This window comes from Pseudophryne corroboree, chromosome 7 (genome assembly GCF_028390025.1).
Source record: "Pseudophryne corroboree isolate aPseCor3 chromosome 7, aPseCor3.hap2, whole genome shotgun sequence".
Taxonomy (NCBI): domain Eukaryota; kingdom Metazoa; phylum Chordata; class Amphibia; order Anura; family Myobatrachidae; genus Pseudophryne; species Pseudophryne corroboree.
Window position 1 is genome coordinate 407,940,140 of NC_086450.1, and position 17,391 is coordinate 407,957,530.

A 17,391-nucleotide genomic window follows, 5' to 3' on the forward strand; every position below is an offset into this window, starting at 1 on the left:
TCTGGCAGAACTAACACGGGCAGAACACGAAGAATACATTCGTCGAAAATAGCTCTTAATTAAAGAAAGCTTATAGCAGACAAGTTTCCCAACTTGACATTATCCTCTGGAAATACGTCCCTTGCAAAGGACTGCTCCCCAGCTTCGGAGATCTGCATGCACAGACACCAGAATCCAAACCTGGATCCCGAACCTTCATTCCTCTAGAAGGAGAGAACCGAGCAGACACCACAGGAGCGATGTCCTGGCCGTTAGGATTATATTCCGGTGCATGCGCGTGTGAGACCCGGACCACCTTTCCAACTGGTCCTTGAAAACCACTCTGGTATTAGACCTGCTCACCGAAAAAACCCCTCTTAGGCCGCACCCATCTGTTTTATTAACGGAACATATTGATGAGGCGTCCCCTCAAAGCCGATCCAACTCTGGATCGTCAGACCTCTTTCCACAGGAAAAACACCGAACCTTAACCGGTCAGTATCTACTCTGAAACCCACTTTCGACATCTGTGTCGTTGGGAACAACAGCCAATCCCTGTGTAGAAGAACAGTCAGAGAGAAACAACAATGTGCACCTTTATACAGGGACAACCAGACAATGTCCTGAACCTGACGCACCTCTGTATGGCGTCGCGTACTACCTCCCCTTCCAGAGGGGAACGGCAAAATCTATTAGAAAAACAGTAAGGGGAAACAACCGTAACTCAGAATGTCCCCCTTTGGACTCTATAAATAATAAGATTTTACTCACCGGTAAATCTATTTCTCGTAGTCCGTAGTGGATGCTGGGGACTCCGTAAGGACCATGGGGAATAGCGGCTCCGCAGGAGACTGGGCACAGCTAAGAAAGAATTAGGACTACCTGGTGTGCACTGGCTCCTCCCACTATGACCCTCCTCCAGACTTCAGTAAGGATACTGTGCCCGGAAGAGCTGACACAATAAGGAAAGGATTTTGAATCCCGGGGTAAGACTCATACCCGCCACACCAATCACACCGTATAACTCGTGATATTATACCCAGTTAACAGTATGAACATAACAGAGCCTCTCAACAGATGGCTCAACCATAACCCTTTTAGTTAACAATAACTATATACAAGTATTGCAGACAGTCCGCACTTGGGACGGGCGCCCAGCATCCACTACGGACTACGAGAAATAGATTTACCGGTGAGTAAAATCTTATTTTCTCTAACGTCCTAGTGGATGCTGGGGACTCCGTAAGGACCATGGGGATTATACCAAAGCTCCCAAACGGAGCGCGGATGACTCTGCAGCACCGAATGAGAGAACTCAAGGTCCTCCTCAGCAAGGGTATCAAATTTGTAGAATTTTGCAAACGTGTTTGCCCCTGACCAAGTAGCAGCTCGGCAAAGTTGTAAAGCCGAGACCCCTCGGGCAGCCGCCCAAGAAGAGCCCACTTTCCTCGTGGAATGGGCTTTTACAGATTTAGGCTGCGGCAGGCCAGCCACAGAATGCGCAAGCTGAATTGTGCTACAAATCCAGCGAGCAATAGTCTGCTTTGAAGCAGGAGCACCCATCTTGTTTGGTGCATACAGGATAAATAGCGAGTCAGTCTTCCTGACTCCAGCCGTCCTGGAAACATAAATTTTCAAGGCCCTGACTACGTCCAGTAACTTGGAGTCCTCCAAGTCCCTAGTAGCTGCAGGCACCACGATAGGTTGGTTCAAGTGAAAAGCTGATACCACCTTAGGAAGAAACTGGGGACTAGTCCTCAATTCTGCCCTATCCATATGGAAAATCAAATAGGGGCTTTTGCATGACAAAGCCGCCAATTCTGCCACCCGCCTTGCCGAAGCCAAGGCCAAAAGCATGACCACTTTCCACGCGAGATATTTTAAATCCACGGTTTTGAGTGGCTCAAACCAATGTGACTTTAGGAAACCCAACACCACGTTGAGGTCCCCCGATGCCACTAGAGGCACAAAAGGAGGCTGAATATGCAGTACTCCCTTGACAAATGTCTGAACTTCAGGCAGTGAAGCCAGTTCCATTTTGGAAGAAAATCGATAGAGCCGAAAACTGGACCTTAATGGAACCCAATTGTAGGCCCATAGTCACCTCTGACTGTAGGAAGTGCAGAAATCGACCTAGCTGAAATTTCTCCTTTGGGGCCTTCCTGGCCTCACAGTACGCAACATATTTCCGCCATATGCGGTGATAATGGTTAGCGTTCACTTCTTTCCTAGCTTTAAATAGCGTAGGGATAACTTCCTCCGGAATTCCCTTTTCCTTCAGGATCCGGCGTTCAACCGCCATGCCGTCAACGCAGCCGCAGTACGTCTTGATACAGACAGGCCCCCTGCTGCAGCAGGTCCTGTCTGAGCGGCAGAGGCCATAGGTCCTCTGAGATCATTTCTTGGAGTTCTGGTTACCAAGCTCTTCTTGGCCAACCCGGAACAATGAGTATAGTTCTTACTCCTCTCCTTCTTATTATTCTCATTACCCTGGGTAAGAGAGGCAGAGAAGGGAACACATACACCGACTGGTACACCCACGGTGTTACCAGAGCGTCCACAGCTATCGCCTGAGGGTCCTTGACCTGGCGCATATCTTTGTCTTCTGAGAAAGTCTGCTTCTCAGTTGTCCACTCCGGGAATGAACACTGCTGACAGTGCTAACACATGATTTTCCGCCCATCGGAGAATCCTTGTGGCTTCTGCCATCGCCATCCTGCTTCTTGTGCCGCCCTGTCGTGTACATGAGCGACCGCCGTGATGTTGTCTGACTGGATCAGCACCGGCCGGTGTTGAAGCAGGGTGTAGCCTGACTTAGGGCATTGTAAATGGCCCCTAGTTCCAGAATATTTATGTGTAGGGAAGTCTCCTGACTTTTCCATAGCCTTGGAAGTTTCTTCCCTGTGTGACTGCCCCCCAGCCTCGAGGGCTGGCATCCGTGGTCACCAGGACCCAGTCCTGTATGCCGAATCTGCGGCCCCCTAGAAGATGAGCACTCTGCAGCCACCACAACAACGACACCCTGGCCCTTGGAGACAGGGTTATCCGCCGATGCATCTGAAGATGCGACCCGGACCACCTGTCCAACAGATCCCTCTGGAAAATCCTTGAATGGGACCTGGCGAATGGAATTTCTTCGTAAGAAGCTACCATCCTTCCCAGGGCTCGCGTGCATTAATGCACCGACACCTGTATACGTATTAGGAGGTCTCTGTCTAGAGACGACAACTCCTTGGACTTCTCCTCCGGGAGAAACCTTTTTTATCCTGTTCTGTGTCCAGAACCATACTCAGGAACAGTAGACGCGTCGTAGGAACCAGCTGCGACTTTGGAATATTCAGAATTCAGCCGTGCTGTTGTAGCACTTCCCGAGATAGTGCTACTCCGCTGAACAACTGCTCCCTGGACCTCGCCTTTATAAGGAGATCGTCCAAGTACGGGATAATTATTTCGGCCATTACCTTGGCAAATACCTCGGTGCCGGGGACAGACCAACGGCAACGTCTGGAATTGGTAATGACAATCCTGTACCACAATATTGAGGTACTCCTGGTGAAAAGGGTAAATAGGGACATGCAGGTAAGCATCCTTGATGTCCAGTGATACCATCCAGGCTTGCAATAATCGCCCTGAGCGATTCCATTTCGAACTTGAACCTTCGTATATAAGTGTTCAAGGCTTTTAATTTTAGAATGGGTCTCACCGAACCGTCTGGTTTCGGTACCACAACATTTTGGAATAGTAACCCCGGCCTTGTTGAAGGAGGGGTACCTAGATTTCACCTGCTGGAAGTGCAGCTTGTGAATTGCCGCCAGTACTACCTTTCTCCGAGGGCAGTAGGCAAGGCTGAGGTGAGGTAACGGCGAGGGGGAGTCGCCTCGAACTCCAGCCTGTATCCCTGTGATACTATTTGCAGAACCTAGGGATCCACCTGTGGGCAAACCCACTGGTCCCTGAAGTTCCCGAGACGCGCCCCTACCGCACCTGTCTCCACCTGTGGAGCCCCAACGTCAAGCGGTGGACTCAGAGGAAGCGGGGGAAGATTTTTGATCCTGGGAACTGGCTGCTGGTGCAGCTTTTTCCTTCTTCCCTTGTCTCTGTGTAGAAAGGAAGCGCCTTTGACCCGCTTGCTTTTCTGAAGCCGAAAGGACTGTATCTGAAAATACGGTGCCTTCTTAGGCTGTGAGGAAACCTGAGGTAAAAAAATTTTTCTTCCCAGCTGTTGCTGTGGATACGAGGTCCCAGAGACCATCCCCAACAATTCCTCACCTTTATAAAGGCAGAATCTCCATGTGCCTTTTATAGGCAGCATCACCTGTCCACTGCCGGGTTTCTAATACCCTCCTGGCAGAATGGACATTGCATTAATTCTAGATGCCAGCCGGCAAATATCCCTCTGTGCATCCTTTATATATAAGACGACGTCTTTAATATGCACTATGGCCCTCATTCCGAGTTGATCGCTCGGTAATTTTCTTCGCATCGCAGTGAAATTCCGCTTAGTACGCATGCGCAATATTCGCACTGCGACTGCGCCAAGTAATTTTACAATGAAGATAGTATTTTTACTCACGGCTTTTTCTTCGCTCTGGCGAACGTAGTGTGATTGACAGGAAATGGGTGTTACTGGGCGGAAACACAGCGTTTTCGGGGCGTGTGGATAAAAACGCTACCGTTTCCGGAAAAAACGCAGGAGTGGCCGGAGAAACGGGGGAGTGTCTGGGCGAACGCTGGGTGTGTTTATGACGTCAAACCAGGAACGACAAGCACTGAACTGAACGCAGATGCCGAGTAAGTCTGAAGCTACTCTGAAACTGCTAAGTAGTTTGTAATCGCAATATTGCGAATACATCGGTCGCAATTTTAAGAAGCTAAGATACACTCCCAGTAGGCGTAGGCTTAGCGTGAGCAACTCTGCTAAATTCGCCTTGCGAGCGATCAACTCGGAATGAGGGCCTATGTTAGCAAACTATTTTCCCTGTCTATGAGTATTAATATTATCTGACAGGGTATCAGACCACGCTGCAGCAGCACTATTTATGCTGAGGCGATTGCAGGTCTCAGTATATAACCTGAGTGTGTATATACAGACTTCAGGATAGTCTCCTGCTTTTTATCAGCAGGCTCCTTAAAGGTGGCCGTATCCTAAGACGGCAGTGCCACCTTTTTTGACAAACGTGTGAGCGCCTTATCCACCCTAAGGGATATCTCCCAACGTGACCTATCCTCTGGCGGGAAAGGGTACGCCATCAGTAACTTTTTAGAAATTACCAGTTTCTTATTGGGGGAACCCACGCTACTTTACACACTTCATTCATTCATCTGATGGGGGAACAAAACACTGGCTGCTTTTTCTCCCCAAAAATAAAACCCCTTTTATGTGGTACTTGGGTTCATGTCAGAAATGCGTAACACATTTTTTATTGCCGAGATCATGTAACGGATGTTCCTAGTGGATTGTGTATATGTCTCAATCTCGTCGACACTGGAGTCAGACTCCGTGTCGACATCTGTGTCTGCCATCTGAGGTAACGGGCGCTTTCTTGAGCCCCTGATGGCCTTTGAGACGCCTGGGCAGGCGCGGGCTGAGAAGCCGGCTGTCCCACAGCTGTTTTACATCATCCAGCCTTGTAAGGAGTTGACATTGTCGTTTAATACCTTCCACCTATCCATCCACTCTGGTGTCGGCCCCACAGGGGACGACATCCCATTTATCGGCCTCTGCTCCACCTCCACGTAACCTTCCTCATCCCACATGTCGACACAGCCGTACCGACACACAGCACACACACAGGGAATGCTCTGACTGAGGACAGGACCCCACAAAGTCCTTTGGGGAGACAGAGAGAGAGTATGCCAGCACACACCAGAGCGCTATATAATGCAGGGATTAACACTATAACTGAGTGATTTTTCCCCCAATAGCTGCTTGTATAAACAATATTGCACCTAAATTTAGTGCCCCCCCTCTCTTTTTAACCCTTTGAGCCTGAAAACTACAGGGGAGAGCCTGGGGAGCTGTCTTCCAGTTGCACTGTGAAGAGAAAATGGCGCCATTGTGCTGAGGGAGATAGCTCCGCCCCTTTTTCGCAGACTTTTCGCCCGCTTTTTTATGGATTCTAGCATGGGTATTTATCACATATATAGCCTCTGGGGCTATATATTGTGATATATTTGCCAGCCAAGGTGTATTTATTGCTTCTCAGGGCGCCCCCCCCCAGCGCCCTGCACCCTCAGTGACCGGAGTGTGAAGTGTGTATGAGGAGCAATGGCGCACAGCTGCAGTGCTGTGCGCTACCTTGGTGAAGACTGATGTCTTCTGCCGCCGATTTTCCGGATTTCTTCTTGCTTCTGGCTCTGTAAGGGGGCCGGCGGCGCGGCTCCGGGACCGAACACCAATGGCCGGTTCCATGCGGTCGATCCCTCTGGAGCTAATGGTGTCCAGTAGCCTAAGAAGCCCAAGCTACCACCAGTTAGGTAGGTTCGCTTCTTCTCCCCTTAGTCCCTCGCTGCAGTGAGTCTGTTGCCAGCAGATCTCACTGTAAAATAAAAAACCTAACATATACTTTCTTTCTAGGAGCTCAGGAGAGCCCCTAGTGTGCATCCAGCTCGGCCGGGCACAGGATTCTAACTGAAGTCTGGAGGAGGGTCATAGTGGGAGGAGCCAGTGCACACCAGGTAGTCCTAATTCTTTCTTAGCTGTGCCCAGTCTCCTGCGGAGCCGCTATTCCCCATGGTCCTTACGGAGTCCCCAGCATCCACTAGGACGTTAGAGAAAACTCACAGGTCCCAGTCTATTCCCGGACTAACTGAAAATTAGTAGACGAGGGCTCACCGGAGTGAGGACCAGCCAGATAGACTCAGCGACAAGTGGTGGATGTAGTGGAATCAGAAAACGACATCCACTTCTGCAAACCTAACAAGGCTGCAGAACACTTACCTTTTCACCTTCCACTGTCTGCACAGAAAGGAAAAAAGAATGGTATCGAACCGGATAAAATGACTGCATCCCACAAAAGAATGCGTCACCAACCGTTACGAAGGAGGCTAACTCACAAAGTTAGACTTACCAGTGGAATCCGCCGAGATTGACTGAACAGAGGCCACACCAAACAGCTGTATACCTCCCACCAGCTTCTCCCGGAGACCTCCTCCGCATTTTTCCGGTCACACCTCCTGCTGTCACGTGTCAGCCTGCTGTAATGTTATAAGGTAGAATAAACATAGGCAAGCCTACCCACTCTGGGTAGGGTAATTCTGTCGGATGCCTACCCGACTACCACACTCCCTCAAGTGCATACAGGTCAAAGTACAGAAATAAAATTTCACTTAGCTGCCTGTGTATGATCCTTTGCGACCGTGCTCTGCGTCGACCAGGAGTTGACTGTCATAATTTTCTCTCCGCGTTGTGAAGAGAAGAATATTCGGACTCCCTGAGAGGATCGAAACCAACTCGTCACGGCCAATCTAGAGCTTAATCAACAGAGCGACCAGCACATGAAAAGAATACCATTATTTCAGCATTCATGGATATACATCATGTAATACACAATAAAACACATATATCCTAATCATGCATATATAACCTATATCTACATATATACACATATAGATATAACCTATACGCAAGTGGATTGTCCAGACCTGTCAGGTCCCTAGTGACAATAATGTGTTACGGATATGTATGACCATGTACTGACATGACCCCACAGTGGATCTACCAGGAACGTTATGGTCGACAGAAACTTAGTAAGTGTCGACAGCAAGGAATAGTAAGTGGGCAAAAAAATAAGATTTTACTTACCGATAAATCTATTTCTTGTAGTCCGTAGTGGATGCTGGGGACTCCGTCAGGACCATGGGGATTAGCGGCTCCGCAGGAGACAGGGCACAAAAATAAAGCTTTAGGATCAGGTGGTGTGCACTGGCTCCTCCCCCTATGACCCTCCTCCAAGCCTCAGTTAGGATACTGTGCCCGGACGAGCGTACACAATAAGGAAGGATTTTGAATCCCGGGTAAGACTCATACCAGCCACACCAATCACACCGTACAACTTGTGATCTGAACCCAGTTAACAGTATGACAAACGTAGGAGCCTCTGAACAGACGGCTCACAACAATAACAACCCGATTTTTTTGTAACAATAACTATGTACAAGTATTGCAGACAATCCGCACTTGGGATGGGCGCCCAGCATCCACTACGGACTACGAGAAATAGATTTATCGGTAAGTAAAATCTTATTTTCTCTGACGTCCTAGTGGATGCTGGGGACTCCGTCAGGACCATGGGGATTATACCAAAGCTCCCAAACGGGCGGGAGAGTGCGGATGACTCTGCAGCACCGAATGAGAGAACTCCAGGTCCTCTTTAGCCAGGGTATCAAATTTGTAGAATTTTACAAACGTGTTCTCCCCCGACCACGTAGCTGCTCGGCAGAGTTGTAATGCCGAGACCCCTCGGGCAGCCGCCCAGGATGAGCCCACCTTCCTTGTGGAATGGGCCTTGACAGATTTAGGCTGTGGCAGGCCTGCCACAGAATGTGCAAGTTGAATTGTGCTACAAATCCAACGAGCAATCGTCTGCTTAGAAGCAGGAGCACCCAGCTTGTTGGGTGCATACAGTATAAACAGCGAGTCAGATTTTCTGACTCCAGCCGTCCTTGAAATATATATTTTCAATGCCCTGACAACGTCCAGCAACTTGGAATCCTCCAAATCGCTAGTAGCCGCAGGCACCACAATAGGCTGGTTCAGGTGAAACGCTGACACCACCTTAGGCAGAAAATGAGGACGCGTCTGCAGTTCTGCCCTGTCCGAATGGAAAATCAGATATGGGCTTTTATACGATAAAGCCGCCAATTCTGACACTCTCCTGGCTGAAGCCAGGGCCAGTAGCATGGTTACTTTCCATGTAAGATATTTCAAATCCACCGATTTGAGTGGCTCAAACCAATGGGATTTGAGAAAATCCAAAACTACATTAAGGTCCCATGGAGCCACTGGGGGCACAACCGGGGGCTGTATATGTAGTACTCCTTTTACAAAAGTCTGGACTTCAGGAACTGAAGCCAATTCTTTCTGGAAGAAAATCGACAGGGCCGAAATTTGAACCTTAATGGACCCCAATTTGAGGCCCATAGACAATCCTGTTTGCAGGAAATGTAGGAATCGACCCAATTGAAATTCCTCCGTGGGGGCCTTCCTGGCCTCACACCACGCAACATATTTTCTCCAAATGCGGTGATAATGTTGTGCAGTCACCTCCTTCCTGGCTTTTACCAGTGTAGGAATGACCTCTTCCGGAATGCCTTTTTCCCTTAGAATTCGGCGTTCAACCGCCATGCCGTCAAATGCAGCCGCGGTAAGTCTTGGAATAGACACGGTCCCTGCTGAAGCAGGTCCCGTCTTAGAGGTAGAGGCCACGGATCTTCCGTGAGCATCTCCTGAAGTTCCGGGTACCAAGTTCTTCTTGGCCAATCCGGAGCCACGAGTATCGTTCTTACTCCCCTTTGCCGTATAATTCTCAGTACTTTTGGTATGAGAGGCAGAGGAGGAAACACATACACTGACTGGAACACCCACGGTGTTACCAGAGCGTCCACAGCTATTGCCTGAGGGTCTCTTGACCTGGCGCAATACCTGTCCAGTTTTTTGTTGAGGCGAGACGCCATCATGTCCACCTTTGGTTTTTCCCAACGGTTCACAATCATGTGGAAGACTTCTGGATGAAGTCCCCACTCTCCCGGGTGTAGATCATGTCTGCTGAGGAAGTCTGCTTCCCAGTTGTCCACTCCCGGAATGAACACTGCTGACAGTGCTATCACATGATCTTCCGCCCAGCGAAGAATCCTTGCAGCTTCTGCCATTGCTCTCCTGCTTCTTGTGCCGCCCTGTCTGTTTACGTGGGCGACTGCCGTGATGTTGTCCGACTGGATCAACACCGGCTGACCCTGAAGCAGGGGTTTTGCCAGGCTTAGAGCATTGTAAATCGCTCTTAGCTCCAGTATATTTATGTGAAGAGACATCTCCAGGCTTGACCATACTCCCTGGAAGTTTCTTCCCTGTGTGACCGCTCCCCAGCCTCTCAGACTGGCATCCGTGGTCACCAGGACCCAGTCCTGTATGCCGAATCTGCGGCCCTCTAACAGATGAGCACTCTGCAACCACCACAGAAGAGACACCCTTGTCCGTGGCGATAAGGTTATCCGCTGATGCATCTGCAGATGCGATCCGGACCATTTGTCCAGCAGATCCCACTGAAAAGTTTGTGCGTGGAATCTGCCGAATGGAATCGCTTCGTAAGAAGCCACCATCTTTCCCAGGACTCTTGTGCATTGATGCACAGACACTTTCCCTGGTTTTAGGAGGTTCCTGACAAGTTCGGATAACTCCCTGGCTTTCTCCTCCGGAAGAAACACCTTTTTCTGAACCGTGTCCAGAATCATTCCCAGGAACAGCAGACGTGTCGTCGGGGTCAATTGAGATTTTGGAAAATTCAGAATCCACCCGTGCTGTTGCAGCACTACTTGGGTTAGTGCTACTACGTCCCCCAGCTGTTCCCTGGACCTTGCCCTTATCAGGAGATCGTCCAAGTAAGGGATAATTAATACGCCTTTTCTTCGCAGAAGAAACATCATTTCGGCCATTACCTTGGTAAAGACCCGAGGTGCCGTGGACAATCCAAACGGCAGCGTCTGAAACTGATAATGACAGTTTTGCACCACGAACCTGAGGTACCCTTGATGTGAAGGGCAAATTGGGACATGCAGGTAAGCATCCTTGATGTCCAGGGACACCATAAAGTCCCCTTCTTCCAGATTCGCTATCACTGCTCTGAGTGACTCCATCTTGAACTTGAATTTTTGTATGTACAGGTTCAAAGATTTCAGATTTAGAATAGGTCTTACCGAGCCGTCCGGCTTCGGTACCACAAATAGTGTGGAATAATACCCTTTTCCCTGTTGTAGGAGGGGTACCTTGACTATCACCTGCTGAGAATACAGCTTGTGAATGGCTTCCAATACCGTCGCCCTGTCTGAGGGAGACGTTGGCAGAGCAGACTTTAGGAACCGGCGAGGGGGAGACTTCTCGAATTCCAACCTGTAACCCTGAGATACTATCTGCAGGATCCAGGGGTCCACCTGTGAGTGAGCCCACTGTGCGCTGAAATTCTTGAGTCGACCCCCCACCGCCCCTGAGTCCGCTTGTAAAGCCCCAACGTCATGCTGAGGGCTTTGCAGAAGCCGGGGGGGGCTTCTGCTCCTGGGAAGAAGCTGCTTGGTGCACTCTCTTACCCTTTCCTTTGCCTCGGGGCAAATATGACTGTCCTTTCGCCCGCTTGTTCCTATAGGAACGAAAGGACTGCGGCTGAAAAGACGGTGTCTTTTTCTGTTGGGAGTGGACCTGAGGTAAAAAGGTGGATTTCCCGGCTGTTGCCGTGGCCACCAAATCCGATAGACCGACCCCAAATAATTCCTCCCCCTTATACGGCAATACTTCCATATGCCGTTTGGAATCCGCATCACCTGACCATTGTCGCGTCCATAAACTTCTTCTGGCAGATATGGACATCGCACTTACTCTCGATGCCAGAGTGCAAATATCCCTCTGAGCATCTCGCATATAAAGAAAAGCATCCTTTAATTGCTCTAAAGTCAATAAAATACTGTCCCTATCTAGGGTATCAATATTTTCAGTCAGGGGATCCGACCAAACCACCCCAGCACTGCACATCCATGCAGAGGCGATGGCTGGTCGCAGTATAACACCAGTATGAGTGTATATACTTTTCAGGGTAGTTTCCAGCCTCCTATCCGCTGGATCCTTGAGGGCGGCCGTTTCAGGAGACGGTAACGCCACTTGTTTTGATAAGCGTGTGAGCGCCTTATCCACCCTAGGGGGTGTTTCCCAGCGCGCCCTAACCTCTGGCGGGAAAGGATATAATGCCAATAACTTCTTTGAAATTAGCAGTTTTCTATCGGGGTTAACCCACGCTTCATCACACACTTCATTCAATTCGTCTGATTCAGGAAAAACTACAGGTAGTTTTTTCAGACCCCACACAATACCCCTTTTTGTGGTACATGCAGTATCAGAGATATGCAAAGCCTCCTTCATTGCCGTGATCATATAACGTGTGGCCCTACTGGAAAATACGTTTGTTTCTTCACCGTCGACACTAGATTCGGTGTCCGTGTCTGGGTCTGTGTCGACCGACTGAGGTAAAGGGCGTTTTACAGCCCCTGACGGTGTCTGAGACGCCTGTACAGGTACTAACTGGTTTGCCAGCCGTCTCATGTCGTCAACTGATTTTTGTAATGTGCTGACATTATCACGTAATTCCATAAACAAAGCCATCCATTCCGGTGTCGACTCCCTAGGGGGTGACATCACCATTACCGGCAATTGCTCCGCCTCCACACCAACATCGTCCTCATACATGTCGACACACACGTACCGACACACAGCAGACACACAGGGAATGCTCTTATCGAAGACAGGACCCCACTAGCCCTTTGGGGAGACAGAGGGAGAGTTTGCCAGCACACACCCAAGCGCTATAAATATATAGGAACAACCCTATAGAAGTGTTGTCTCCCTTATAGCAGCTTAATATAAACGCCAAAAAAGTGCCCCCCCCCTCTCTGTTTTACCCTGTTTCTGTAGTGCAGTGCAGGGGAGAGTCCTGGGAGCCTTCCTCGCAGCGGAGCTGAGCAGGAAAATGGCGCTGTGTGCTGAGGAGATAGGCCCCGCCCCCTATTTCGGCGGGCTCTTCTCCGGAGTTTGTGAGACCTGGCAGGGGTTAAATACATCCATATAGCCCCAGGGGCTATATGTGATGTATTTTTTAGCCAGAACAAGGTATTCTCATTGCTGCCCAGGGCGCCCCCTGCAGCGCCCTGCACCCTCCGTGACCGCTGGTGTGAAGTGTGTGACAACAATGGCGCACAGCTGCAGTGCTGTGCGCTACCTCATGAAGACTGAAAAGTCTTCTGCCGCCGGTTTCTGGACCTCTTCGCTTTTCGGCATCTGTAAGGGGGTCGGCGGCGCGGCTCCGGGACCGGACTCCATGGCTGGGCCTGTGTTCGATCCCTCTGGAGCTAATGGTGTCCAGTAGCCTAAGAAGCCAATCCATCCTGCACGCAGGTGAGTTCACTTCTTCTCCCCTAAGTCCCTCGTTGCAGTGAGCCTGTTGCCAGCAGGACTCACTGTAAAATAAAAAACTTTTTCTAAGCAGCTCTTTAGGAGAGCCACCTAGATTGCACCCTGCTCGGACGGGCACAAAAACCTAACTGAGGCTTGGAGGAGGGTCATAGGGGGAGGAGCCAGTGCACACCACCTGATCCTAAAGCTTTATTTTTGTGCCCTGTCTCCTGCGGAGCCGCTAATCCCCATGGTCCTGACGGAGTCCCCAGCATCCACTAGGACGTCAGAGAAAATAATAATAATCACGGAATCCCGAGGAGTCTGAGGGAAGCATGCAAATACAATTTTGAAAACACTCCCCCCACATATACATATATATATATATATATATATATTATACATACATACATACATACATACATACACACACACACACACACACACACACACACACACACACGCACACACACACACACACACACACACACACGTACAAGGCAATAACAGCCTGATAATTTTTTTACCCAGGAAATACCGTTGATGCCGACAGGGCATCCATAAACAACCGTATCTCCCCTATCGTGTTTACTGTTTAAGCACACAAACACCCATTTGCTAATACTTAATTTCCCGAATCGAGTACTGCCATGCGCCGGCGAAGCAGACAGTTATCCCCCTTTTTGACAGCAGGGATTAGTAACCCGGCAAAATTACAGTCTTGCTACCCCAGGCGGTCCGAGGGAAACAACGTACAACTGTATATACACAAGGTATAAGTCAGATACCTCATGTCCACTTACCCTGGCGACAACCGACTGTGCCGACAGGGTCACCCATTCCATATAATATCTACTCTTTATGTTGTAGCGAGTACTCACGTGCGTCGGCGATGCCTACAGGGAACGCCATAGGGTTTTATAACAGCACACTCACGCCTGCCGACACAAGTGCACCAAATTGGGTATATCTGAGAGGGAGCACACAGACATTACACACAAGAATGAATTCATGGACATTCCTGACTCAATTAGTGATATATAAGTGCAACATAACACTCAAATACTATGCCCCCCCCCCCCCCCCCTTGTTTGTGCATGACAAACTTCTTGGCGGGAACACAACGGAAAATGGCGCTGACTCTATGTGTGAGGCTATGCCCCGCCCCCCTCGTCGTGCTATAGCCCCCTTATACACTAAAAAAAGCCAGGTCGAGCACCATATATAGTGTAAAAACACTATACATTCACAATAACCAATGCTGCTCAAGGCGCCTTCCCCGCCCGTGCGCCCTGCACCCAGGCAACCGACAGCGTGCGGGAGCCCCGGCGCGCCGCGGCCTGCAGCTCTAATGGCAGGTTATTACATGCGGCGCCCGGGACCCCCAAAGCACATACATACAATATATCTATGCTGCCCAGGGCACCACCACCACCCCCCCCCCCCGGCGCCCTGCACCCATGGAAGCCGGCGGGGGGAAATGGCGCTCAGTGCGCTATAACGCACCGGCGGGGGTCTGTATACGGAGCACCGGCAGTGCATTCCGTCAGTTGCAAAAAAAGTAACTCGCTTGCACCCGTGTAAGCGGCGGCGGGGGATCAAAGGCGCATAGCGCTAACCACACTGGCGGGGGAAATGAAACACGGTGCTCAGGCACCGAAATGCTTTTAATGTCAGACTCAAAAAGAAAACCCAGTAATTTGCTGCCCAGGGCGCTCCCCCCCCCCCCCCCTCCCAGCGCCCTCCACCCTTTAGAGTGCCGTTGGTGTGTGGGAGCATGGAGCGCAGCCAGACCGCTGTACCTCCGTTACTGAAGTCTTCTGCCGTCACTGAAGTCTTCTGTTCTTCACATACTCACCCGGCTTCTTTCTTCTGGCTTCTGTGAGGGGGGTGACGGCGTGGCTCCGGGAACAAGCAGCTAGGCGCACCAAGTGATCGAACCCTCTGGAGCTAATGGTGTCCAGTAGCCGAGAAGCAGAGCCTTTGAACTAAGAAGAAGTAGGTCTGCTTCTCTCCCCTCAGTCCCAAGATGCAGGGAGCCTGTAGCCAGCAGGTCTTCCTGAAAATAAAAAACCTAACATAAAGTCTTTTAGAGAAACTCAGGAGAGCTCCCCTAGTGTGTGACCCATCACTCCTGTGCACAAAGTCTAACTGAGGTCTGGAGGAGGGGCATAGAGGGAGGAGTCAGTTCACACCCAGTTTAAGTCTTTATAGTGTGCCCAAGCTCCTGCGGATCCGTCTATACCCCATGGTCCTTTTGGAGTCCCCAGCATCCTCTAGGACGTATGAGAAAAGCCTTTACAGTTCTGAAACAACTTCCTATGGACAGATGAGACAAAGATCAACTTGTACCAGAATGACGGAAAGACAAGAGTTTGGAGAAGGAAAGGAACTGCTCATGGTCCAAAACATACCACCTCATCAGTGAAGCATGGTGGTGGTAGTGTCATGGCGTGGGCATGTACGGCTGCCAATGGAACTGGTTCCCGTGTATTTATTGATAATGTGACTGCTGACAAAAGCAGCAGGATGAATTCTGAAGTGTTTCGGGCAATATTATCTGCTCATATTCAGTCAAATGCTTCAGAACCCATTGGACGGCGCTTCACAGTGCAGATGGACAATGACCTGAAGCATACTGCGAAAGCAACGAAAGAGTTTTTTAAGGCAAATAAGTGGAATGTAATGCAATGGCCAAGTCAATCACCTGACCTGAATCCGATTGAGCATGCATTTCACTTGATGAAGACAAAACTGAAGGGAAAATGCCCCAAGAACAAGCAGGAACTGAAGACATTTGCAGTAGAGGCCTGGTAGAGCATCACCAGGGATGAAACCCAGCGTCTGGTGATGTCTATGCGTTCCAAACTTCAGGCTGTAATTGACTGCAAAGGATTTGCAACAAAGTATTAAAAAGTGAAAGTTTGATTTAGGATTGTTTAGTTTGTCCCATTACTTTTGGTCCCTTAAAAAGTGGGAGGCATATATATAGAAACCGTTATAATTCCTACACCGTTCACCCGATTTGGATGTAAATACTCTCAAATTAAAGCGGAAAGTCTGCAGTTAAAGCACATTTTGTTTGTTTAATTTCAAATCCATTGTGGTGGTGTATAGAGCCCAAAATATGAGAACTGTGTCGGTGTCCCAATATTTATGGACCTGACTGTAGCTAAGCTCAGAATGCCAGTTCTACATTTTTTGTCATCTTTATAATAACCAATATTAATTTATAATGGGACCAACAAATAAACATAATGCATATATAATACTAGAAAATATGTAATACATTTCAAACCACACAACTATAAAGCGGGGAAAATAGTGAAAGCGGTAGTATCAAAGAGTTGGTGGCAGCCAGCAAGACTAATACATCAACCGAGAATATAGGCATATCGGCTGGTTTAGGGCGATATCCTATTAGTTGTCCCGTCGGGGGATATTTAATTAGCCCCGAAACCGGCATGAGACGCAGCTTACCGTGGATTTTGTTTCACCTGTTTTACCGGGGATAATAGGATATCAACTTTAGGCTTATTGGTATCATCTGCCACCAAATAATAATTTATTATGAAAAGAGAAATTTGTTAAGACATAAGTTTAAGCCTGGAACTTACATATTGGTCCTAGCTGGCATATTTTCTGAGCCTCTGTATCGCTACTTAAAAGTGTTCAGCGCACCAAGTGTAGCAACAGCACCAGGGGTTGCTGACCACCTGACTTCATCTAAAGCTGTGTGTAGCTAACAATTAGTCCTAAAACGTACCAGCCACCTAGAAGCACTCGGCTCTGCCTCAAATGTTCTTCAAGCTGTTTCTCTTCTTCCTTGCAGCTAAGTAGAGCCTGATTCAGCAGGGACAGCAGCCTGTGGGAGGAAATACACTTGGTACAGCGTGAAGGCTACAACAGACATATTTAAAGGGTATTACATCGTTCCACTCATCAATATGATCAACAAAGTCATCAGATGCAGTCAGTTCACCAACAGAGTTGTGTATAATACAGAACTGTAACAGTGCATATTTTGCTTACTGCATTATAATGGTTTTTATAGTCCAGCTTTCAACATTCATAGGTCAGTACCTGTGAGAGCAGCTTGAAGACAACATAATATGGTTATCTGGCCCGGACAGCAAATAGTGGGATTATGTCACCTATAGATATGAATAAAGATTTAGACAATTATAACTATGCCTTATATGTAAAGCTAACTCTCCATATGCAATATATTTCATGGCTTATTTATCTTATCACCCCCATAGATC

General features: G+C 48.9%; 1 protein-coding gene across 1 annotated transcript in view; it reads right to left on the minus strand.

Moving 5' to 3' along the window:
* The window catches only part of TEDC2 (tubulin epsilon and delta complex 2), an 82,777-nt gene that overhangs the window by 52,316 nt on the left and 13,070 nt on the right, over window positions 1-17,391 (minus strand). Inside the window, exons 2-3 of the mRNA XM_063934682.1 lie at window positions 17,210-17,280; window positions 16,893-16,991 (exon numbers count right to left, since the gene is read on the minus strand). Of these exons, the coding sequence (XP_063790752.1) occupies window positions 16,893-16,991; window positions 17,210-17,235 (125 nt within the window). The 5' untranslated portion in view covers window positions 17,236-17,280. The remainder of the gene's footprint in view (window positions 1-16,892; window positions 16,992-17,209; window positions 17,281-17,391) is intronic.